This window comes from Gymnoscopelus microlampas (assembly GCF_963454915.1).
Source record: "Gymnoscopelus microlampas genome assembly, chromosome: 3".
In the NCBI taxonomy this organism is placed as follows: Eukaryota; Metazoa; Chordata; class Actinopteri; order Myctophiformes; family Myctophidae; genus Gymnoscopelus; species Gymnoscopelus microlampas.
The window spans coordinates 46675163-46700910 of record NC_139940.1 but is presented as its reverse complement, the minus strand read 5'-3'; the positions used below and the strand labels follow the sequence as shown (position 1 = coordinate 46700910).

General features: G+C 41.8%; 2 protein-coding genes across 3 annotated transcripts; one reads left to right on the top strand and one right to left on the bottom strand.

Annotated features, from left to right (window-relative positions):
- Nucleotides 1-133: 133 nt before the first annotated feature.
- Nucleotides 134-10325, bottom strand: ubxn11 (UBX domain protein 11; the record flags this gene model as incomplete). Its single annotated transcript, XM_084052351.1, has 14 exons — nucleotides 134-287; nucleotides 1311-1460; nucleotides 2396-2463; nucleotides 2605-2708; nucleotides 3630-3756; nucleotides 4387-4464; nucleotides 4921-5138; nucleotides 5654-5783; nucleotides 6429-6508; nucleotides 6609-6660; nucleotides 7586-7686; nucleotides 8166-8270; nucleotides 9006-9052; nucleotides 10129-10325. The coding sequence occupies 14 exons, from the start codon at nucleotides 10323-10325 to the stop codon at nucleotides 134-136; spliced, it is 1611 nt and encodes a 536-aa protein (XP_083908477.1).
- LOC311042569 (fasciculation and elongation protein zeta-2-like) lies at nucleotides 10194-24493 on the top strand. 2 transcript variants are annotated; one of them, XM_084053373.1, is made up of 9 exons: nucleotides 10194-10748; nucleotides 14847-14958; nucleotides 15566-15685; nucleotides 16513-16645; nucleotides 18122-18384; nucleotides 19053-19133; nucleotides 19969-20044; nucleotides 20864-20929; nucleotides 23516-24493. In XM_084053373.1, exons 1-9 carry the CDS (start codon nucleotides 10324-10326, stop codon nucleotides 23530-23532), a joined length of 1293 nt encoding a protein of 430 aa, XP_083909499.1. In that variant the 5' UTR covers nucleotides 10194-10323; the 3' UTR covers nucleotides 23533-24493. The 2 variants fall into 2 exon arrangements, with proteins under 2 accessions (XP_083909499.1, XP_083909500.1); XM_084053374.1 differs by lacking the exon at nucleotides 19053-19133.
- The last annotated feature ends 1255 nt before the right edge of the window (nucleotides 24494-25748 follow it).

The window sequence follows — 25748 nt, the reverse complement described above, 5'->3', positions numbered from 1 at the left end:
TCCATGTTCTGACCCCCCCCCCCCCCCCCCAGGCAGGCCAGAGATTATGTTTTCACCCCTGCCCGTCTGTCTGTCTGTCTGTCTGCCTGTCTGTTTGTTTGTTTGTTTGTTTGTTTGTTTGTTTGTTAGTTGGTTAGTTTGTCTGTGTGTGTGAACAGCTGATGTTGGTCCGTAGCAGCAGTGCAGCGTTAGGTGTGAGTCCACAGGACAGGAGTGTGTGAGAGTTGTCATCATAGCAGCGCTGTGGGAACACACTGATGATGTCATAGTCCATGACGCCTGTCCCCCTGTGGTACAGGAGAGATGAGAGAGAGAGAACGTACAGGTGAGTTGAGTTCCATGGACATAACCACTTAACCCCCCTATACAGCAGTGGTTCTCAAACCTTTTCATGTCAAGGACCCCCAAAATTATATGTTTTTGGCCGCGGACCCCCATTTCAAAATATTTTGTTTCAAGGACCCCCCCAGAAGCAAAGATTTGAGTTACAAATGTTCGCTTTAAAAATATATAAAGGTTTGCACAAATGTTCACGATTTTTCAAAAATAGCAGATCTACAAGCTCATAGCGCGGCACTATGAGCTTGTATATCTGCTATTTTTGAATAGCCAAAGTATAAAAGGTTAAAGTGGTTAAAATGATTGTGATTCTATATTAACACATTTTGCTGGAACCCCCCCAAGGACCCCACTTTGAGAACCAATGCTATACAGTATACTTTTGTCAAATGATGAATCACATTGTGAGCTTGAAGATCAGCTATTTTGCCATTTGGCTTAGTTTTGAAAAATGATTAAGCATTAAAAGGAGTTCTCAAGGATACGTGATTATGATTAGTATGGTATTTCCTTTCATTATGGCTCAACTCAAATTCAACTTCATTGTCACATGACAGGTTTACAGTGGGTGAAATGTATTTTACTGCTGGACCAGTGGTTCTCATAGTGGGGTCCGGGGACCCCCAGGGGTCCTTGAAGGTGTTCCAGGGGGTAAGAAAAAGGAAAAAAGCTATATTACTGATAGTTAGGAACCAAATTAACCCTTACAGGTCTATAACTCTAAGAGTTAATTAAAAAGGTTGGTGTGGACCGCTGGCGTAGCGGTCCAGGCACCTAGGCTCCAAAGTAGCCTGACAGCGCGTCGCGGGTTCCAGTCTTGCGTGTCACTCCCCATCTCTCTCCCCATTTCCTGTCCGACTACTATCCTATCAATAAAGGCATAAACCCCCCCCCCCAAAAAACAAAAAAAAACACATAAATTAAAAAGGGTTGAGAACCACTGTCCTGGACAATACAGCCAGTCGTCTCACCTGTGTTTGTCTAGATACTGGCGAAGGTGACCTATAGTTTCTGAGAAGCGCATTTTCAGTATGTAACTGCTCTCCCCGTCCTCTGACTTCACCCTCAGCGTGGTGACATCACGGGCTGACGGAGGCCGCTCACTGTCACACATCTCCAGCCTGTGTGAGTGTGAAAGAAGGTGACGGGGTCACTTCTACATTATGACCGTCTCATCAATGCAACGTCATTAAATACACTCATTGTTCTTGACATATTCACAACTTAACAATACAATGTCTATACTGTATCTCTGCAAGAATATTGAGCGACATAATGATAAGGAAGGCACTCGGGACGGTTTAAGCCTTTTTATTAAAGGTGAACCGTACAAAAAGCCAGAATAACGTTTCAATGCCAGTACGTCAACAGAGTCATGTCAAACAGGAGGCCACACAGGACCAGAATGGAAACAAGCCCGTAAGGGCTTTTTGTGTTATCCTTTTAACAATCTTTGTAAACCGTACCTCTGTACAAACTGTTAATTAAGTATCCAATCAATCAGTCAAAGGCTATACAGTAGTGGGGATAGTTTAAGGGGGAAATAGTTTGTTGAGGGTTATACCCTGAAGAAGGCCGTGCTGGCCACTACACGTGGGTTATCCCAGTTTTTAACTACTTCTATTATGAACTAGCCACATCAAAAAAGGCTTTTTAACTTTTTTCACCAGAAGAGTGCCTTGTTTTTCTCCCTTTGTTGCAAGTTTTCAGTCCCCCACCAAAGAGCACCTTCGCTACACTTTTTTGAACTTCCGAGCACCCAGACCCTTTCTTTTTTTCCAAAGGCTAAAGTGGCTTTTAAAAGCACATAGTACCAGGGGCAGGGCAGTCCATTCAATTAAAGCCAACGTCCTTGGTCTGTCAATAATGAGGTGCATGTGTAGTGCATTCTTCTGCATGTGGCAGTCAGTTTGTTATCTATAGAAAATGTACCATCCTTTTTGTTATTCATAGAAAATGTACCATATATTTTAATACCTACAGGCACAGTTTGACCTTCATAGTGATGACATATGATGTAGAATTGCTGGACTTGATATTTAAAAGTCCTGTGTACCTCTCTTTCATGGCCTGCAGCACTGGAGTTTCTACCAGAATCACAGAATTGCGGATATCAGACTGTCCCTGTATTGAAAACATTAAGTGGAAATCAGACTATGAAAGATGAGGCTGTATGACAAGCAGAAATGTGTGAACTAGATCATTGGGCGAACAAAGCTGTAGGCAGCCTTGAGATTCCCTGACATCCATGTTTACTGGCCTCACCTGCAGAACGGCCTGAACCGAGTCCCGGATGTCAATCACTCTGCCAGCCTTCACCACCACTTTGGGCAACCTGTTCAGGAACAGATCCATAGTGGTCTTCCTGCCTGTATGTACAGGCAAAAAGAAAACATTTATTGTTTTGTATCACATTTGATATCACATTACCCAGCTTGTATCTGCCCTGGGTGAGAAGAGTGATAAAACTGACAAACCCTAGGGCAGATATCTGCTTATCCCTAGGGCAACACTACAGTAGTGGAGTAGCTGATCAATCAGGGGGGTAAAAAAACAAGCCACCACATTTTGAACTGTCACTGTCTGTGACATCATCCTCGCTGTGGAACTGTCCTCCTCATTGACATCTATATATATATAATATATAAGAATACATAGATAATAATATTATTATTATCTATGAATTCATGATGATAACTCGGGCACTATCCGACCGTTTGACCTCAACCTTGGCGTGTGTGTGTTGCAGATGACCCACGGTGCAGTGCAGAGTCGCAATTTGGTCGGACCAACAGTTTCTGAGAAACGGAAAACCACGTAAGTCTATATCTGTCTATATCTATATCCGCATATGTTTGCGGGGAGTGTAGGCACCGGCCTCCCTGATTGGCCAACCCGACCCATTGGCTTCAGAAATTGGTGGAGCTTTGCGTCGCGTTTGTGCTGCTGCGCCAATATAAGCATGTAAAATGTGGAATATGGAATTAACTTCATATTTTGTCAATCGGTAGCATGGTCGTGGGCACTGTACCCGCATTAAATAGATTAACATTAACTAGACCAAGGGCACCGGTCTAAAATCTATATTTATCATTTTATTATGCAGGTAAGGAAGGAAGGGAGCCTTTCAAAACAATATGTTACTAAATTGTTTACTATAATAATGAAACAGAGACAAGAATGATGCAGTACATGGAGTAGAACTAAGAACTCTGTCGACTACAGTATATACAGAAGTACCACATTTACAATTTGGTGTAAAAGTAACAAGGATACGCTTGAGTACAGACCAGGTATTACAGAGGGGACAGTATTGTTGGATTTTTGGCCTGTTGCTCCATCAACAGACTGTCCTTTTCCAGGAAACTCGGCCCAAGGTCTCCTGACAATAAATTCCTCCTCCCGTCTGTCATGTACCTGCAGAAAGAGGCAATTAGTCCTCTATTTTATAACAACAATCAAACAAATCTCGATGGAAGTGGTTCCCTCCCAACCCTTTAGCTTTGGAGCCCCCCCTTCTTACATCTGACCAAAGCTGAGACCCCCCCACGCACGCGCGCACACACACACACACACACACACACACACACACACACACACACACACACACACACACACACACACACACACACACACACACACACACACACACACACACACACACACACACTATATTCCTCTGGTATGCTGAATGGCAAAAATAGCTCATGTCTTTTCTGCTATTTAAAATCTTGAATATTTGTGACTCTTTTCAACACTATAATGGCATGGCCAAAACAGGGATTCCAGGTTGAAAGTGAATGAAAGCCAGTTATGATTTTGTGCAGCAAGTTTAACATTTTGGGCTACCTCCAAACAGACATGGCCTCATGCCTCCACCTGTGATCTTTGGCTCCCCTCCAAGGGGGGCCCACACACCCAGGTTGGGAAACACATGCCCTATGGAATGTCACATGTTCAGACAAAGCCACTTCGGCAAGGCGTCCGCGCTTGTGCCGTGCTGTCACTCTCGTCAGGCCCACACAAACACACAGCTGCAGTACGCACCTGGAAAGGCACTCCGTCTGGAAATCTCTGCTGGAGCTCCGATGGGAAATATCCGTCCATCAGGTCTTGCATGCACTGCTGCAAAGAGCGAGAACAACTGCATGTGAGCCAAGTTCATCAGATCTACAAGCTCACAATGTGAGGCATTCTCTCTCTCTCTCCAGCGCTTTAATACACAGAAAATACATCTTCAGGAAAATACATCAATCAGGAGAGAGAACACAAAGATCATTTATCAACTTGTGTTCCAGTTCTAGTTTTGTCTGCTCATTTATTTGTTTCATTACTTCCATTTTACTTGTTTATCCTGTTTCCTTTATGAGTTCTCTCTCCTGATCGGATGAAATTGGTATCCCGACTTGAAAATGTATTTTTATTTAATACTAAAGAGCTGGAGAGACAGGGAACCCACAGTTACTGAACAAACACTCTATATTATTAGCAATGATTACTATGGAAATATAGAGATTGAACACTTATTCTAACACAAATGTTGTCCCTTACAGCACCTATTAAGTAGTTAACAAAACTGACCTGGGTGCTGTGTTCCTGGTAAGAGCGGAAAGGTCCGTCAAACATCACAATGCCATTGCTATAGAGCCTGAGCGGGACGGGGGTCTTTTGAGCCAGGTGTGCCCCCCTGGGCGTGGCCTGAATGAAGGACTCCCCCTCCCCGGCAAGGACGTTCAGCTCCTGGATGCTCTGCACCGCCAGGTCAAAGTTCATCTGGAAGCTCCTGATCACTGAGGAGGCTGCAAGAGCAGTGGTGCAAAGTAACCAAGTATTTACTCAAGTACTGTACTGTACTAAAGGTGTTGTACATTTTTCAATACTTTATACTTATGCTCCACTACGTGTCAGGGGCAAATACCGTATTGTACTTTTTACTCCACTACAATTATGTGACAGCTTTAGTTACTAGTTATACTTTGCAGATTTGGATTATTATTCCAAAACATACACAAACAAATTAAGGCCCATTTCTATTTTATACTTTGGCTATTAAAAAAATGTCAGATATACAAGCTCACAACAAGTCCTGATGCAATGCGTTGTGAGCTTATACAGTAGAACCAAATAGACCCTTACAGGTCTGTAACTCTGAGAAGGTACAAAATGGACCCGTTAAGGGTTTGTACCCTCTCAGAGTTAGGGGGGGGGGGTAGTCCGTGGCCTAATGTGTACCAAACCGGGGGTCCTTGAAAAGAAAAAAGTTTGAGGACCACTGGCCTATAAGCGTAAGGAAAGGTTCCGTTGGTGCCCCAACCTGGTTGCCACGTGTCTCTGTCTGAGGAGCTCCGTATCTGGATGGATTCATGGTCTTCTCCCTCCTCTTCACTGGTGGTCTTACAGTCTCCATCGCCCACCCAGATCATGCCATATTCACTCAGAAAACGCTGCCCAGGACAACGCATGGAAACACACATTAAACACAAATTGAATCAACATTGTATAGGGCATTGCAGTGGCGGATATTTTGTGGTGCCACAGATCGAAAGCTCATTCATTTTTCACATAGAGATTTCCGAAAATATTGATATTAATTATTTTAAGCCGGGAACAAAGCCATCCAGGCTCCTGGTGAATCATGGCCATAACACATTTGATTCTGTTTAAAATAATATTTGAATATTTAATTATATGATATACTATATTTAATAAATACCCTTGGTTTTCGATCTGTGGCACCACAAAATGGCCGCCACTGCTATGCCCTATTAGAGCAGTGGTTCTTAAACTTTTTCAAGGACCCCCCCTAATATGTATTTGGCCGTAGACCCCCATAATACAAGATTTGTGTTGTTGAAAATTCATATTTTGTTTGTAGTTTCTGTGCTTGTTGTAGGGGGAAAAAATCTGATCTATAATTATTTTAACCCCTTAAAGCCTATATACTGTATACTTAGTTGACCGGGGTCCCCCAGGGCTCTATAGTAGATCCTCTAGCAATCGCAGATCTACAAGCTCACAGCGTGTCATGTTGCGACCTGTTGTGAGCTTGTAGATCTTAGGTACACTAGGGTTCAAGTGGTTGAACTTACCTCCATTTCATGTACTTGGGTCTGCAGACGGCTGCATTCATTAACAAGGTCGTCTTTGTCAGTCAGTTCACTAGTTGTCTCTAAATGAACGCATGTGAATCATTTAGCCTAAAGAAATGAATTATGTTTATATATTTACTTGTGGTGCATAGAGAATTGCTGGGAGTTAGGCTACTATACCTGTGTTTTTCAGAAGCGTCAGTTTTTCTTCCAGAACAGAAATCCTTTTGTCCTTGAGCCGTAAAAATAGGATTGTAATATATTGTCAGTGAAAAACATAAACATTACAATCAAAATGTAAGCATTTAGCAGATGCTCTCTTATCCAGAGCGACTTACAATAAACATGGTATTAATCATGCACAAATAAAATGCAGAGAGAACAGTGCCTCAAGAAACTAATATATGAACCTGGCATCTGCCCAAACAACAAGCTAAATCTAAATAACATTCTGTACATTGAGACTATGACATGCCAGGTAAACAATGAACCTTGCATCTGTCTAAGTAGAATGCTATCTAAACCACAGTTTTAAGATGCTATATGTAAATCACATTTTTAACATTTGTGTTTATAAAAACAGATCTGAGAAACAAAAGACGTGACCAGGGGGTCAGCACATGATTTTTGGGGGGTCCCGAGATGACACTGAAGTGACAATTTAAGGACTTTTAAGAAAAAAAGAAAGAAAGAAAAGAAAAAAAACATTACTGCATCAAAAGTAATCAGCAAACTATATTATAAAGACTTGTCAAACATTGTCAAATAATATAAGATAGAGGCAAAACAAATTGAAAATAGCAGATCTACAAGCACACAACGCCGATGTGTTGTGTGTAGATCACAATCACAATATTTATCTGTGGAACCGAGTCAAACTAAATGTAATGCCTCAACTCAAATATGATTATTATGGGGGGTCCCCAGTTCAAATATGATTATTTTGGGGGGTCGCGGCCTGAAAAGGGTGAGAACCTCTGTGCTAGAGAATGAGGTTGAGTCTGAAGAAGTGAGTCTTCAGATTACGGCAGAATACTGGGAGTGAGTCTGCAGTTCTAACTGCAATGGTGAGTTTATTCCAGTTTGGGAGCCAGGAGGCCTCATATTGTTTGGACTGGTTTGACTGGAGGTGTGTTGGTGATACTGTAATAACTCACCTTGCGTTCTATCTGGTGAGCCTGGATCTTCAGGGTTCTCTCCAGACTGGCCAGACGCTGCATCATGGACGACATCAGCTCATAGTCACTCGGTGGAATACCTGGGTGACCGCAACAAACACACACTTAATACACACACACACACACACACACACACACACACACACACACACACACACACACACACACACACACACACACACACACACACACACACACACACACACACACACACACACACACACACATACACACACACACACACACACACACACACACACACACACACACACACACATACATACACACAAAAAGCACACACATGGACAAGAACATGTACCAACCTGTGTGTGTGTGTGTGTGTGTGTGTGTGTGTGTGTGTGTGTGTGTGTGTGTGTGTGTGTGTGTGTGTGTGTGTGTGTGTGTGTGTGTGTGTGTGTAATGGTACTGCAGTAGTCAAATAAAATTTACCAGTATAGAAATAAATGACACCAGCATAGAAAATGAAAAAGGTCTACTGTATGTATATAAATTGGATTACAACACCCTCTTCACACGTTAGTTATAAATAACACCTTACCGTTATTGAGTGTTTTGGAAGAGGCGTTTGACGCTGATGTGGAGACATTGTCACTAGACTGGGACACAGTGGTAGGGCGTCGTCCAGAAAGGATCTCCTCATATTCTGAAATATTATTAAAGCACCAACATTCACTAAACCAAAACACACAAACTGCTCATCAAAAGACATTTTCACAATCAAAGTCAAATGATAGAAAACAGGGGGGAAGCTCTTCATTACAGTGCAGGCCTTTTTGGTTGGTACTGTATTAGGGGGTTCAATAGTTTATCTAAGTAATTGGTTGTTAAAAAATAATCGACAATTTAATGAAATAATCGATTAACAATCTATCCTTATTTTGGGCATGTCATTATAGGCGAAATGTTTCTAAACATAAAAAAGAAATATAGCGAAATATAGCGAAAACAACTGATCTACAAACTTACAACATGATTTGTTATGAGTTTGTAGATCTGCTATTTTCACTATTTTTGCAGGACAGTGTGACTAAGTAATAAAGCTTAAGTGGTTAATCGATTCATTGATATATAACAAAAATAATCAAAACAGGCAGTGCTTCTAAATGAACAATTCAAATAATCGAAAAAGTAATCAATAGAATAATCAACAATAAAATGATGTTGCAGCGCTAATTGGTATAAAGATTCGACTTGTAATCTATAAGGTATACTTATAAGACCTACTTCTGGTAAGATTGTCCTTGAACGGTACCCTTCCACTCTCTCTATGGGGGGAAAAAACACAGAAGGACTTAAGTCTATATATATCATCTTCTTAGATCTTGAACATTTAAAGTGTAATGTTTTATATTTTTCCCACACACACAAGTAAGCCTACCCTTGTTGCTGGTCCAGTGAACCTTGGAGTGGAACACGCCTGGTTTTCTTCAACATGGACAGAGGTGAACTCATTTCAACACCCTGACCTGTCCTGACCTGTCCTGACTGAGGGAGCACCTTATTTTAACTCTATGGGGAGCACCGATGCAAGGTTCTCTGTCAAATATTTAGTTCCAAGTTGCTGTATTCTATAATACCACAGCCATCCAGCCCATGTGAAAAGGTTATCACTTGGTCTGCAGATACATAAACAATATGAATTCCTGGTTGAGTGGGCTATATTCCTGTTCTGTCCAAACCCACATCATGATTGTTTGGAGTTTGTTGCCGTTGGTAACCTGTGAGATCTTTGGAAATGAAATGCTGAAGGTGAAGTCCTTGTCTCTTCCACAGGGTGTCGCTTTATACCAGGGTATAACCAGCTTCCTTTATACCAGCTAGTAGCTACCCTTGCCTATACTGTGTACCAATAATAATATCAGTAAAAGCAATTTTTTGTGGTTTTGTAAGCAATTTACGTTGCAATGTGACATAGCTCTGTTTACACATTTCTTTATTCAAAGCGACAGGCGACAAGTCTTTAGTAGAATGCTGAATGGATGACTTTAGATCCCATTGTCCGGTCACCGGTGGGACGGTCGGCCTCATGATTGGCTAGTTGGTTGTTTAGGCAACCGCTGTTTTTTTTCCTAGATAGAAATATCTATTATATTTAGGCTTATATTTAGGCTCTAGACATAAATATGTCTCTAGACATAAATATGTATAGAGCGATAGCAGTATGAAAAGCTTGTAGATCACAATTTCCGTCGTAAAAAGTCGTAAAAAATGAAATTCGTTTATATATTTATGATATACTTATAATTTTATATATGATATATACATAAGTATACACATTATAAATACGTTAGTTTTTAAATAAATAAATACGTGTATTCATATTTTATATGTATCTATAACATCATGTATTCAAGTACAAAAAATAAGATGAAAAAAACAAACAAACAGGTTTACAAAATGCTATTGCCTGGACAACCAACCAACTAGCCAATCACCGCGCGGACCGTCCCTCCCGGGCTATGGGATGTGTGCAGAGCCTGGTGCAGAGTGGCGTGACTGACATTCCATTCCATCCACACAGAGGCACATCATCATCATCACTCATGAGGAGGAGTAGCGGCTCATAGCGGCTCTCTGGAGGAGGAGGAGGAGGAGGAGGGAGGCCGCTGGTCCCAGTAACAGTCCAGTCCGCTCCGGGTAGCTCACTGCACGGCCACGGTACGGTGGCTCCACCGTCCACCGTCCAGGCAGCCACCATGGCGTCTCCCCTAGCGCCTTCTTTCCAAGAGGACGAGTGGAACGATATGAGCCGATTCAAACGGCACGGTCCTTCTACTACCGACCGTTGTGACCGTTACTGTGAGTGTGATGACCACCACCGGGATGATGATAATATCATTATGAAACAAGAGTCAGACTACTTCGGCTCCGAACAACAACAACAACACGGAGTAGAAGTTGTGGTGGACCTAATGGACGTGCTGGACTTGAGCCGTCCGGGGTTCGAGGAGGAGGAGGAGGAGAGGAGAACAACGGACACTTGTCTCAGCATGGAGGAGCTGATGATGATGACCGACCTGGACGTGTGCTTCACTAATGATGAGGATGAAGATGATGAGCTCATCATCAGCACCGCTCCTGTCTGTCTCATCACAGAGGAAACGCTGTTGAAACGAGACCAGTGAGTGTGTGTGTGTGTGTGTGTGTGTGTGTGTGTGTGTGTGTGTGTGTGTTGGAAAAAGTACTCACACATTTTTTTACTTAAGTAAACGTATCAATACTGCAATGTAGAAGTACTCTGTTACAAGTAAAAGTCCAGAATTCAAAATGTTCTTCAGTAAAAGTATAAAAGTATTGGCATCAAAATGTACTTAAAGTACCAAAAGTAGAAAGTACTCATTATGCAGAATGTCCCATTTCACAAAGTTTTCAAATGTATGAAAATGCATAACAATCTTTTGAAATAGCAGCTCTACAAGCTCACAATACGTGGCATCATATTGTGAGCTTGTAGATCGGCTATTTTCAAATGGCCGAAATGTATATAGGGCTGAAGTGATTTTGTAATAATAATCAAAATCTACAAAGCAACTATAGTAACTAAAGCTTTCAAATAATTGTAGTGGAGTAAAAGTACAATATTTGCCTCTGAGATGTAGTGGAGTAGAAGTAAAAGTACTGAAAATTGGAAATACTCCAGTAAAGTAAAAAAATCCTGAAAAGTGTACTTAAGTACAGTACTTGAATACATGTACTTAGTTACTTTACACGACTGGTGTGTGTGTGTGTGTGTGTGTGTGTGTGTGTGTGTGTGTGTGTGTGTGTGTGTGGGTGTGTGGGGGTGGGTGGGTGGTTGGGTGGGTGGGTGTGGGTGTGTGTGTTTACACGTTGTTCCCTTGTTTATGTTAAAGGGTCTACACCATGAATTTTAACTTTTTCTTCATTTTTGTGTGTTTTTGGTCTCCCCCACCTCTCTTCTGTTCCAACAAATACCCGACTTCGAGCATGCAGGCTTTCATAGGCTATCTGTGTTTTTTATGTAAATTGGTCTGAAAACAGTCCGTCAGATTTGTTCCCCCACCCTACGTCACGTCTGGGAACAATTCCTCCCGTTTTTCAGTTCTAACCAAAAAAAAAATAATCCCCAAAAAAAAAAAATTTTTTTTTTTTCATTTTTCATTTTTTTTGATTTTTTTCTTATTTTTTTTTTTTTACTTTTTCCACACAGAACCAGGACATAACATGCATACAAACTGGCTTAATAGCGCCCCGTGCCAAACAGGACAATGTGGTATTGCAGGTGAAAGTGCTTTATAAGCCAGAGAGAAGTTAGTTGGAATGAGTATATCTGAGGCTTGATTTAGGCTCAAACCTTTTGAAAAACGTTTGAGGGACATAAACAATATGATATCAAATATTATTATTATTTTTTAAATTCATGGTGTAGCTCCTTTAAACTCAGAGAGTGTACAAATGGGTCCATTTGGTTCCATGTGTACACTCTCTGAGTTCTATAACAGACCTGTAAGTATGTACATTTTGCACCCTTTGTACTCTCTCTGAGTTACATTCCCATAAGGGTCCATTTGGTCCCTGACTCCTTGGAACCTCCCCAAGGAGTGGACCCCTGGGGGTCCCAGCCAGGACCGCACTTTGAGAACCACAGTTTTAACTAGGCATATAGTACAAAAATATACCACAAATGTAGAAAGCTCTTACAGAACCAAATTGAAAAGTATTCATTATGCAGAACAGTCCATTTCAAAATCATAGTGTAGCGAGTGACCCCGTCAAAAGACCTGGCCGTAACTTGCTCCTCCAAGGGAGCTAGCTCTCTAATGTAATGTTTCGCGCACCAAGCTGGAATCCAACTCCGGTCTCCAGCTCGGGAGACCGGCAGGTAACAAGCAACGCCAAGAGAGCTAGCTCACTTGGAGGAGCAAGTTACGGCCGGGTCTTCGCGGGGTCGCTACACTATTATTGGATTGTAACTAGTAATGCATCAATGTGTTCATCACTTTAAAGCTGCACTATGTAACTTTCCTCTTCTACCCCGGATTTGAACCCGGTTTCCTGCGCAACATTTTTACCATCGAGCTAATAGAGCCTGCCTGCTTGCTCAGGGGAATAAAGTTAATCTTGACCATCAGGTCAGAATTTGTGTCAGGTCCTGTGTCTAGATGAGACATGACCTTTGACACAATCAAAATGTCTCAATAGAAGAGCAGGGAGACAAAATACAATCACCCCAATTGTATGTTATATCATATTAACATACTCTACCATACAGATTGGAGAAAATTTTAAAAAAGTTACATAGTGCCGCTTTAATCGAAAAAGTAATTGATAGAATAATTGCTAAGAAAATCAAATGTCTAGTTGTCAGCCCTGGTGAGGTGAAGTGTACCAGGACGGTGTTGTGTCTGCTAAATGTCTAAATAGTAAATTGTAGTCAGTAGTGTAACACGATCAGCCAGTGGCATCAATGTGGACGTATCGGGTAGCTGGTGTCCATGGCAAGATGCTTCAATTGCAGCCAGTGTTGCCATGTCCGCTTATTATAAGCGACTTCTTTTACTGTAACGTTGCTTGTAAATAATATTGGTAGTTGCGGGTTGCATTGGGCTTGTTTCTAAAGTGTAGTTGCTTATTTGGACTTTTGTAATTATTATTTAAACCAGTGGTTCTCAAATGTTTTCATGTCATGGACCCCCAAATTATTATGTATTTGTCCCCTAACCCCCCCATCTGAAAATGTTTTGCGCCAGGGAGTGTTGCTAGAATGTTTAAAAAAATCTCCCAAATATTCCTAATTTTATTTCAAGATTTCTTTTGAAAATAGCAGATCGGCCTATTTTCAAATAGCTGTTTAAAGTGCTCCTGTGGCCCATTGTCGCTTTGTTTGGGCTTGTTTTCATAGACCTGCTTATTTCTCTAGCAAAACCTGGCAACACTGATGACAACAGAGGGACATGCTGGTGCTACTTCTCAATGACAACGATCTGGCATCTGAGAGTCTACTCTCTCTGACATACACAGCTAAACCTGTCTATTAGACACCAATGCCAATACTTAAAGGGGTATTTCACTTTAAAACACTTCTGGGGTCATTTGTTAACATCTACTCTGGCTTATGTGTGTGCACCCCAGACAGATTTTAAGTTGCTTGATTCAGTAGATATTTGGTATTCATTTTATCACCCACTGTACCTTTGAACTCTATTTTAACCATGTTAGACTCATTGAAAAGTGAAAACACACATACTGCGTCATTAACTTGTTATTCATTTTCAAAACTATTAATTAAAACAAAATCAGTCACCAGAAGCGAGGACTAAAAATTCTACTTACTGTAAATACGTACTTATGGGCTCCAACACTGAATATTAATATGTAAACAAAAGCAATAGCTGCCTGGCTTCATTAGGGGGTGCCAGACAGTATCAGCAGTGTTTAACATAGCACAAAGCTGCCTGAGGCTTTTGAGATTGTATTTATACTTTACACCTTTTAAATTGATTCTAATATTGTTGGAGAATATTTTTCTGTTCCTGCAAATTGGCCATCACCACCAATGTGTTTGTTACATGCTCACAGTGGCGAACAGTAACAAAATACATTTACTTGAGTGCTGTACATGAATTAACCACTTAAAGCAGTACTATGTAACTTTTTAACAACTATATAGCATATATCCCACAAAATTATAAAGTTAACATGTTTAAGCAATAACAATCATCCTTCCATAAATGTATAGACTCAGGGGGGTCCCTGCTAGGGGCTTGACTGTATTACTATGTATAGGGGAAACAATTTTCAGGCACCAAGGCAGAACTGCCAGTCAAAGCGAAGACTGGCCAATCACAACGCGTCCTCGACGGACATGCTTGCCGAGACTCTTGGGTAGTGAAGTCAAAGACGTTGGCTGCCATGTTATTTGTGTCCAAAGTGGCCACTGATACCCCAAACTACATAGTACTGCTTTAAGCCCTATTTCAGAACAATATAAAAAAAAAAAACGTGCTTCTGGACAGTTCAGCTAATCGAAAAAGTAGAATAAACACTAAGAAAATAAACGATAGTTGCAGAAACAATCATTCAGACGTGTATTTATTGTTTATTGTTTAGTAGGATCCCCATTAGTTTTTGTCATGATAGAAGCTAATCCTCGTGGGGTCCGACACAATATTCAAATCACAGATTGGAAATGTAATGCGTGCGTGCCTGGCTCAGTGGCTCTCGTCGTTAACCCCCCCCCCCCCCCCCCCCCCCCCCGCAGACTCTGGAGGGATCTGACTGACAACTTTGGCCGCGTGATGCCGATGGACTGGAAGCGGTCGCGGGCGCGTGCCCTCCACCTCGCCGCCATGTTGAACCCGCCACTGCAACCGGTCAGTTATAAGCCTAGCCACTGTATATACGCTCCGTCGTACCACAGTGGCGTGCGTGAAAAATATCAGATCTACAAGCTTGCGTCGCGTCCGCGCCACATTGTGAGCTTGTAGATCTGATATTTTTCACGCGTGACGCGTCCTAAGAGCATAAATGAGGCAATACAGTAGCAACCGTGAAACTCTCTCCTCTATTTGTCTCTCTTATTCTCTCTATCTCTATGCCTCTCCTTCCCTCTCTTGTCTCTCTTATTCTCTTTCTCTGTATCTCTATGCCTCTCTTTGTCTCTCTCCTCTCTTTGTCTCTTTTATTCTCTTTCTCTCTTTCTATATGCCTCTCCTTCCCTCACAGAGAGAGGCTCAGGGGGGACAGAGAGAGGCTCTCTCCTCTCTCTGTCCCCCCCCCTCTCTCTCTTTGCCTCTCCCCCCCCCTCTCTCTCTCTCTCTGTGTGCCCTAATTTCTCTGACTCCTGCACCTCAATCTGTGCTGTTCATTTCATATAAACCCAAATCATTGGTTGTGCCAGCAGGACAGCAGGAGGATTTAGTGACATGATTAACCCCCCCCCCCCATCCCATCCCATCCCACCCCCTCCTGTCCCATCAGAGAGTACTATGTGAGGAGCTGGTGGATCTGTCAGACGATGAGGAGCTCAGAGAGCAGCTGGACATGCACTCCATCATCGTCTCCTGTCTGAACGACGAGCCCCTCTTCACCGCAGAGCAGGTAACACACACGTTATGTCATATTACCGTTAACATTTTTGTGTTTTGCCAATTACCACTTACAATACGCCCACTGTGCACCAGTGAGCATATTGCAATGTTGTAGCATGTTGGGAATTGCTATTTTCTTCTTTTTTTGTGTGTGTTAACAATATATGTATTGGCATTTTTCAATTATATAAAACATGACAACAGTATGGCTCTTATGTTAATAAAATGCCTATAAACACAACGGGAATCGCTGGTTTAGGGTAAGGGTTAGGCATGTCTGGAAGGAAGGTTTACTGTTAGGCTAAGGGATAGTTCACCCCCAAAATGACTTTTCTTTCCTATCGATTAGTCATCCCATGGAGACTTTAATTCCTGGATATTTTTTGCCAATCATTTGATGACCAGCAGAGGTTCCGCTTTCTACCGGTCCACTGGTCATCAAATTATTGGCTTGGGAATGTGACAAAAAACTAAAAAATATCGATGCATTCGAGTCTCCATGGCATGGGGTGACTAATAATAGGGTGAACTCTCCCTTTCAAGGTTGCTGCATACTAAAAAAAACGTATGGCAGGCAAATGGCAATTCATGCTGCCACAGAACACACCTCGGAAGCACAGAACAACCGAAATTAGTTCTGATCTGATCTGAATGTAAGTCAATGCAATGTTACCAAAGGTTTGCAAAACTAACGTGTGTGTGTGTGTGTGTGTGTGTGTGTGTGTGTGTGTGTGTGTGTGTGTGTGTGTGTGTGTGTGTGTGTGTGTGTGTGTGTGTGTGTGTGTGTTTGATCGTGACAACCGTGTGTGTGTGTGTGTGTGTGTGCACGCGCTGTAGGTCATTGAGGAGATAGAGGAGTTGATGCAGGACTCGGTGGAGCAGGACGCAGATCAGAACCGGTCCCAGTCGGACCTCTCTGTCTTCACATTGGACCTGCTCACCTCCACCAACACACACTGCTATGAGGACAGTGAGTGATAGTGTCCACAGGCCTGGCACCAGCATCATAACGTTGCTGTCAGGCAGAAACCTCTTATCTCCATGTTTAAACTTTTTGTTTTTTTCCCCCGTAATTTAATGCCCTGCTTGTTCATACTACAGCGTCACACAAAAGCATAAAAAATAGCAGATCCGCAAGCTCGAAACGCGGCGCGAAGGGACTCGTTTTGAGCTTGTATATCTGCAATTTTTTATGCTTTTGAATTCGATTTTGAATCCTGAAAAGTAACAGTTTTGGACATGTGAGGTTTCCATTAATTGTCATACGTAACAACAAATAATTGTGATAAACGATTGAACCTTTTTCTGTCTATTTGGTCTGTGTCTCAGAGGAGGGCTGTGGACAGTTCAGAATCCTGCCTACCAATGACATCATTGTGTTGTAAGCTTACAATGTGTTGTAAGCCTGCATTGTCGCTATTTAAAATGTTATTTGTCACATCTTCAGTGGTGGATAGTAACTAAGTACATTTACTCAAGTACTGTACTTTTACTTTGACTTTACTGAAGTATTTCCAATTTTCAACAATTTTACTTCTACTCAACTACTGTACATCTCAGAGACAAATATTGTACTTTTAGTCCATTACAATTATTCGAAAACTTTAGTTACTAGTTACTTTGTAGATTGTGATAGTTATTACAAAACAAACATTAACTATACATACATACTTTGGCTATTTGAAAATAGCCGATCTACAAGCTCACAACACGTCGTGAGCTTGTAGATCTGGTATTTTCAGAATTTTTATATATTTGAAACCTGTGAAATGGAACATTCTGCATAATGAGTACTTTTGGAAAAAAAGGAAAAAAGTAATTGAAAAAACACGGCCTCCACACGTATTAGGAGGGCAGTATGAGTCACCAGAATCAAGGACGGGCGTTTCTGATGAATCTACAGTAACATGGAGTTTGAAGTTACAATGGGTTTGCATAGGAAGGGAGCGTGTCTGATAAAATGGATATCAAATATCTAAATACTGAATCAAGCAACTTAAAAACTGTCCGGGGTCCTCCCAAAAGCCTGAGTAGACGATAAAAAACTTTTTTTTGAAAGTGTAATATCCCTTTAAGTAAAAGATTGTAGTACTATTCCCACCACTACATATCTGTCTTGTGAAATGTCTGTTTACAAAGCCAAAAGGCAAACAGAAATGTATTTTTTATTTATACTATATCTTCCAGTGCTCAATGCCAAAAGCACAATTTAACGTTAATCACAATTATTTGTGTGACAATAAATCATCGAGTAAAATGACATGATCGTGACAACCCCGTGTGTGTGTGTGTGTGTGTGTGTGTGTGTGTGTGTGTGTGTGTGTGTGTGTGTGTGTGTGTGTGTGTGTGTGTGTGTGTGTGTGTGTGTGTGTGTGTGTGTGTGTGTGTGTGTGTGTGTGTGTGTGTGTGTGTGTGTGTGTGTGTGTGTGTGTGTGTGTCTAACCAGGGCTGAGGGCCATGAGCTTGGCGGAGCTCAACGAGCACCTGGAGGAGGTGGACTCGGCCATCAGGAGGTTCTCTGAGGAGCTGATAGGACAGCTGGCCCTGCGGGACGAGCTGGACTTTGAGAAGGAGGTGAAGGAGGCCTTCATCTCCGTCCTCATCGCCGTGCAGAACAGACAGAAGGAGCTAAGGGAGCTGCAGAAGAGGCAGAAGAAGATGAAGAGCGGGGCGGAGCGCACGGAAAGAGACGCGCACACGCTGGGATCAGTCAGTACCGCTTTGCTTTTTAAAGGAACACTTCGCCCCTTTTTTCAACCTTATCTTCATGGAATTGGCTCTGTGCATAATAACCGTTCCGGAAAGGTGGCATAGCCGTTTTCTGTTCCACTTTGGTTTTAACCACTTCAACCCCAGCATACTGTACATATTCTGGGTGGAACATTAGCCAAAAAATATCTTTTTGGCGAAGAGATTTAGTGTAGACGGGAAAAAGCGGTTCACAGTACTTGTCATTGATAGGCAGGTTTCTGAACTGTCCATAGCCCACCAATGAGACACAGAGTAAGTAGACAGAAATGGTGCCATCTTGGGCCGTCCGCTGGCCTAGCGGTCTAGGCGCATACTATTATGTATGTAATATGCCTGTAATCCAGCTTGACAGCTGTTGCCGAAAATCTGCTGTTGAATGGGTTGAGTGGGTACACTGTCCTGTCGGGTCGCAAGTTGTAGGATAGCAGCGGGCTTGTTGTTGAAAAAGACATCAAGCCATAGGCTATTTTTAGCACCATAGTAGCCGTCTTAGTTACTACTATAGTAACTTAGTACTTAGTTACTTTCCACCACTGGTTACTTTTCACAACTGCCTGCACGTTTCCACTTTGCTGTTATCTCACTCCTTATTCTTGCTGTCCTCCTTATTTCCTGTGTCTCTTCAGCGTTTCAGCGTGGAGGGGTTCTCCGCCGCAATTCAAAATGGCTTCCGGCAAACTTTTGGGAGTGGGGCAAATGAACGACAGGTTACTTCTTCTTTCTCTTTTTCTTCTGTCTAACTAACCCAGTGTTCTCAAGCTTTTTTCATGTCAAGGACCCCCATGTTGATGTATTTGGCCGCAGACCTCCATCTGAAAATGATGTTGTTCCAGGGACCCCCATACTAGATGTTGTTAGTGTTAAGATATTTCTCAAATTTGTTCAAGATTGAAAATAGCAGATCTGTAGATCGACTATTTTCAAATTGCCGATGTATATAGGGTTAAACTGATTTTAATGACCCCCTGGAACCCCCTCAAGGACCGCTGGGGGTCCCCCGGTCCCCACTTTGAGAACTACTGCTCTATCCATCCTACTCCAAAATATTCAACCATTGTAACCACTTCTCATATCTACAACGCGCTGCATATAAAGGAGCTGTACGTGATAGTGTATGAGTTCTCTCTGCTGATTGGACTCAACCGTATACCTGACCTGAAATTTTATTTTTTGTTTACTAAAGAGCTGGAGAGACAGGGAGACCCCTGTTACTGAACAAACTCTATATCAATGATTACTAGGGGAATATAGAGCTATTTAACAATTATTTTAACAAACAAAAACAAAAAAAATCACTTACTGCAATGCATCCTTAACCACATGAACCCTTGCATAAACCTTCAGCCAATCTACATAGTCAATCTACAAGCTCACAGCGCGCCCCAACGCGGCGCCTTGTGAACTTCTAGATTGGCCATTTTCAACAAAGAGATTGGGCGTAGAAGGAGAAAAGGAGCGGACCAGTTTAGAGCCCTGGGGGACCCCAGTGTAAAAAAAAAAGAAAGAAAATGAACTCCTTGTCCTTGTTGTGTTGTGTCTCAGTATCTGACGACGGTCATCCCCTACGAGAAGAAAGCAGGAGCTCCATCCATACAAGACCTCCAGGTTCTCACCCAGAGTGAGTCTCCTCTATCTATCAGATGCTTTCTGTATGCATGGATGATTCAAGCTCTCAGTCCCACGACTGATTTCAATCTTTTTGTTTTTTAAGTAATGAGTATTAAAATGAGTCAAGCTAGCAATAGAATAACATATTCGGAAGCATCCTCCATAAAACCCTAATTGAATGGTCTCTGATATTTCATAAAAGCAAAGGTTAAAAGCCTCAATCTGCAATTTCTTCAACTGGTTATTTTTCAACTGTGTGTTTCAGAGGAGGGCTGTGGCAGTTGTTTTTTTTTTCCACATGGTTGAGCCCCTTGAGTACCTCAGGGCTCTCTCTATTCTAGTGTGTTTTTTGTTATTGTGGGGAAGGCTTTCGCTGAAAATAGCCGACCGACAAGCTCACAACGTGTCGCAGAGCGACGCGTTGTGAGCTTGGCGATCTGCTATTTTCTGCAAAAGCCTTCCCCACGATAAGGATGCTGGGGTTTATGTGGTTCAACAAGATTTCACTGTTTTTATTTAGATTTGTGTTAACGTGAGAACGATGGCTTTCATTATAGCATTTTAACTTTCCAGGAATAGAAAGCCTGCCGTTTCTATTACTGTAGCTTGGATTCCTCATCGATGATGTCACTGGTAGGCAGGTTTCTGTAGTAAAAACGCTCGGAATAGCAGGCAGTGGCTTGACACTTTTCTGAAAAACTCTGGCAGTTAAAGAGATAATGAGGATTAGTGAGGACCAATTATATGAAGATATATGAAGGTTGAAAATGGGTGAATTCGTCCTTTAACAGAGTAGACCTGTACTCAGCAAACCTTTGTTGTGTTTCAGTTCTACAGGCGATGCTGGAGGACAGTGACAAGGTTCCCAGCCTCTTAACAGACTACATTCTCAAAGGTGAATCCAGCAATGCAGCACATCCATAATGCATATATCAACAAATCAGCTGTCACTTAAAGTAACTGTACTAAAGTAGATGTACTAAAGTACTGTACTTAAGTACAATTTTGAGGTATTTTTTACTTCACTGGAGTATTTCCAATTTTCAATACTTTTACTTCTACTCCACTACATCTCAGAGGCAAATATTTTACTTTTACTCCACTAGAATTATTTGACAACTTTAGTTACTAGTTACATTAGTAGATTTGGATTATTATTACAAAACATACATTACCCACTTGATTTGGGCCATTTGAAAATAGACGATCTACAAGCCCACAATGTGTCGCGATGCGATGCATTGTGAGCTTGTAGATCTGCTATTTTCAAAAGATTTTTATACATTTGAAAACTGCATAATGAGTACTTTTACTTTTGGTACTTAAAGTACTTTTTGATACCAATACTTTTGTACTTTTAATCAAGTACAATTCCGGACTTTTACTTGTAACAGAGTATTTCTACATTGTAGTATTGATACATTTAAAAAAAAAGTAAAGTAAAGAATTTGAGTACTTTTTCCACCACTGCTTATGACTCTTTTGAACTACAAAGGGTTAACGCAGAGCCTTCCATGACCTGAAACTCTGACTTTCTGAGATGTTTTTTTGTTTACGTGACCGTTATAGTCTCGCGTAGCCAGACAACTATTCCACAATCTCTGAATGCTATACAGAGTCTGGAACTACACCTCCCAAAAGCCGAGAAAGAAAGCTGTTTGTCATCTGTTCGGCATTTCCATTCACGAAACCATATTTTAAGATATGTTAACATATTTTTTAATTCCCATTTCTGCTAAGCAGCAAGCTATGTATGCTTCGACTATTTATATTTACAGTAGGAAAGATTTGACGACTGCAAAGACGAACTGGAAGTCGGGGGTGGGGGCATCCGCTTTACCCCCCGTTGCTCCAGACCATACATGGGCAACTGGTGGGGGCCACATGCGGCCCCCACCTTCACTTAATGCGGCCCGCAGGTTAATATCAGAATGCTGATATATTATTGATTTCAGCTGTTACTTTAATTACTTCTGTCTGTATTAGTAGCTTAATGACTAGTATTAAAATTGTCTTTTAACTCTTTTTTTATGTCCAATGCATTTGTATTTAAGTTCATAAAGTTAACATAAGTGTAACTAAATGCATTTGAAATTAAATACAAATATTACTTTTCAGGATTCCAATTACAAAATTGCAACAAAAAAAAAATCTGTATTCCAATTCAAAGATAGCAAAAATAGCAGATCTACAAGCTCAAAACGCGTTGCAGTGCGACATAGAATGGCGAACATAGAATGGCGAAAAAAGTTAAAATACGGAGAGACAGTATATGCAATGTGGCCCTCTGGAGTGAGTGTGGAAATATAGTGGCCCTCTCCATCATCAAAGTTGCCAACCCCTGCTCCAGACTGTGTGACGGAAGCATTTGAAAATTGTGGGAGGCAACAGTCTGGCTCTCGAGACTATGTCCGTCATAACCAGAACCACCCCAATGGGAGGTACAAACAGTTAATTAAAAAAGCCAATCTAAAAGCTCACAACGTACACAACAACACAATGCATTGTGAGCTTGTAGATCTGCTATCTTCGCTATTTTTGAAACATTTCGAAAGTACAGTACACGTTCTGAGTACGTTGTACGGCACAACGCGGCTCACTTAGTTCCTGTAGTGGAAAAGAGCCATAATTTGTCCCAGTCTTATGATCGGACCGCAAACCACTTTGGCCCCCTTCTTTTTTACCCCTCTACATAAAATGTCTTTGCTTTTAGAGCTGCTATTTTTGCCAAATGTCTGACTTTTTTCGGCTGATGTTCGTCCTATTATAATGACATGCCCCAGGGACACTAGGGTTCTAGTGCTTGGTTAATATGGCTTCACATCAAACAGAAAGTCTACCATCTCACCCACATTTCATTTTTCTCTCTTTTTCTCTTTTAATTTCCATTCCAATGTCTCACTGCTTTGCGCTCACTAGCTCTGCTGTAAGAGCAGCGGATGGATGCAGAGGTTTGTGACACATATTGCCGGTATGATCCTGGCGCCCCCTCCTGGCCAGAGGCCACTGAGTCCTCATGCAGTATTTTCCTGGCCTGTTCCCTTTTCCACGTACTTCCTTGCTTCCTTGTTTCCATCACAGTACCTTCACAGTGTAGGGCATGGTAGTCTGTGTGTCCCAGGACTACTAATGACTCACTTGTCACCCAGTGATTCATTCCACATCACAGTTAAAGTAGACAGTTGTTGCACTAAAATCTATCTAACTTCACTCATTTCAGTACAGTGGTGATGCACTACATTGACGTTTTCCTGAATGGTCTTCCCTTTTACGCTAACTAGCATCAACTACTCTGCCTGTGATCTCTTGTCCAGTATTTCTCCCCCGATCTGCTTCTCAAGTTGTATGTGTGATTGTGTGCAGCTCTCACGGTCTGTCTTGAATAGATTTTAGGCTAGATTATTTTCTGTCGAGTTTTTTTTATAACCTACTACGTAGCAGCACTCAGCTCTGCTAATGCTCCTGTTGTGTTTGCTGCCAGTGGTCTGCCCCAGGTGAAAGTGAGTGATGATGCTGATTCCCACATGATGAGAGAGACTTCAGGAATGATGAGACCGTCTTCCATGGCACCAGCCAAGATGAAAAGGACTCAGAGGCGTCATTTCAGAGAGAAAAAAGTGATCACTTAAGCCCTATTTAAAAAATCTGCATAAAAGAACAGAATTTTAGGTTAAATGTGAACACTAATTAGGGTGTCACTTTCTCTGGGACCCAATAGCCTGGAATCCAGACTTATTCGCTCCGTTCAGCTGACTTTTTTTTCCCGCCTCGCTTGTCAGTCTGGCCTTGTGCTACATAGGCACGTCATTGCTGATTGGATAGTGCTCAACGAATCACAGTAAGAAGGGAAGTGGTTTGAATTTTACTTTGGAAGGCTCTGGTCACGCCCCGCCCACAGACCAATCAGAATCCTCGGTGCCTGGGTCCGAGACCCCGCCCCTTTCACATAGGAAGCTTGACAATGTCTGGGTTCCAGGCTAGGACCCCAAATGACGCCACTGAAAGGACCAACTTGTATTGTCTTCTCTTCAGGCATAAGCACACTTTATGTATTTCTTTGGATGTGTGGTTTTACCTCAACATGCTCCTTTGTTGTTGTTCTATACCTCATTTGGTTTGATATGGTTTTGTGTCGAACGCGGTGATTGTGCAGACCTTAGCGTAGTCGCCGACCTGTTGTGTTTTTAAATGTTCCCATTGTTGCAGTGTTCATTATCCTTCAAGCAGAAAAAAAGGGAAATGCTTTAAGAAATAGACTAACCATATAGGAGACCATAACAATGTTTGTAATTTGTGAGCCTTTCTCACTGGATACAAGTTATAGCAAAGGTATAACTTAATTATGATAATGATAATAATAACTTTAATAAATAATCCAGGAGGGTTATAGTTCATATGGCAAACCCATCCCTTAAGTCTTAAAGGGATAGGGATCGCCAAAATGACTTTTTTCTATCGATTAGTCACCCCATCCTAAGCCAATAATTTGATGACCGGCAGCGGTTCCGGTAGGAGACACAAAGAGTCTCCTTTGTATCTCCTACCGGAACCGCTGCCTACCGGTCCGCTGGTCATCAAATTATTGGCTTAGGAATGACACAAAAAAAAAATATATATATCCATGAATTCAAGTCTCCATGGGGTGATTAAAGATTTGTTTTGGGTGAACTATCCCTTTAAGCCCTTATATTTCGGCTACTCGAAGAAGAAATAGCCGATCTACGAGCTCACAACTCGTTGCATGGCAGTAAGGCTTTACCCAACAGTATATAAAGTCATTATTCCACAGGAGGCTGACATTGTGCATAAATGTCTGCCTAGTCAAGAGGCTTTAAAACCAAGCGGTTGCAGTAAGAAATAGGTAAAAAGCTGTATTTGTGTCATTCAATGCTTATTTCCAACGTAACATTACCACATACAGTATAGCACAACACAACTTCCTATGTTGCTGGAGTGGCAGCCGTTGGCTGTTTTTACACTCGTCTTAAGCACACTGGTTCTCAACGTCGGGTTCGGGGACCACCAGGGGTCCAAATGGAGCCTTACGGGTCTGTAACTGAGAGTGCACAAATGGAACCAAATACGGGTCTATATGGTTCAATTTGTGTACTCTCAGAGTTACAGAGCCGTAAGGGGAACCAAATGTACCCCTCATTTGGTTCCATTTGTACACTCTCTGAGTTACAGACCCATAAATGGGAGCCAAATGGACCCCTCATTTGGTTCCATTTGTACACTCTCAGAGTTACAGACCCATAAGGGTCCATTCATTTGGTCCCCGGACCCCACGTTTGGAAAACGGTGGTCTTAGCATTATATGTGACCAGGACTGAGACCACATACTGTAGCACTGATTAACTGATTAACTAACTATGCATTTTAGAGTTGAATACGATACAAATTAAATATGACCTGAACACTGTTGTTATCCTCGCTGAAAAAAATAAACCTCTGAATCAGTGACTGTAGCGTAGACGGGGACTGGGCAATATTGATTTTATATCGATATTCTGAAATGACACAATATATACATGTTATATCTCTGCTGTCCGGCAGAAACCAGCTAACTCCAAAATGTTCATTTTTCAGGAAATGACAAAAACAAAACAAAAAGTGGAGTTAGGAGGTTTTGTTCATCATTGATAAGAACCGCTAAATGGACCTCCAAGCTCACATTGAGGTTGAAGGTCAAAAGGGGGTGGAGTCTGGAGTCA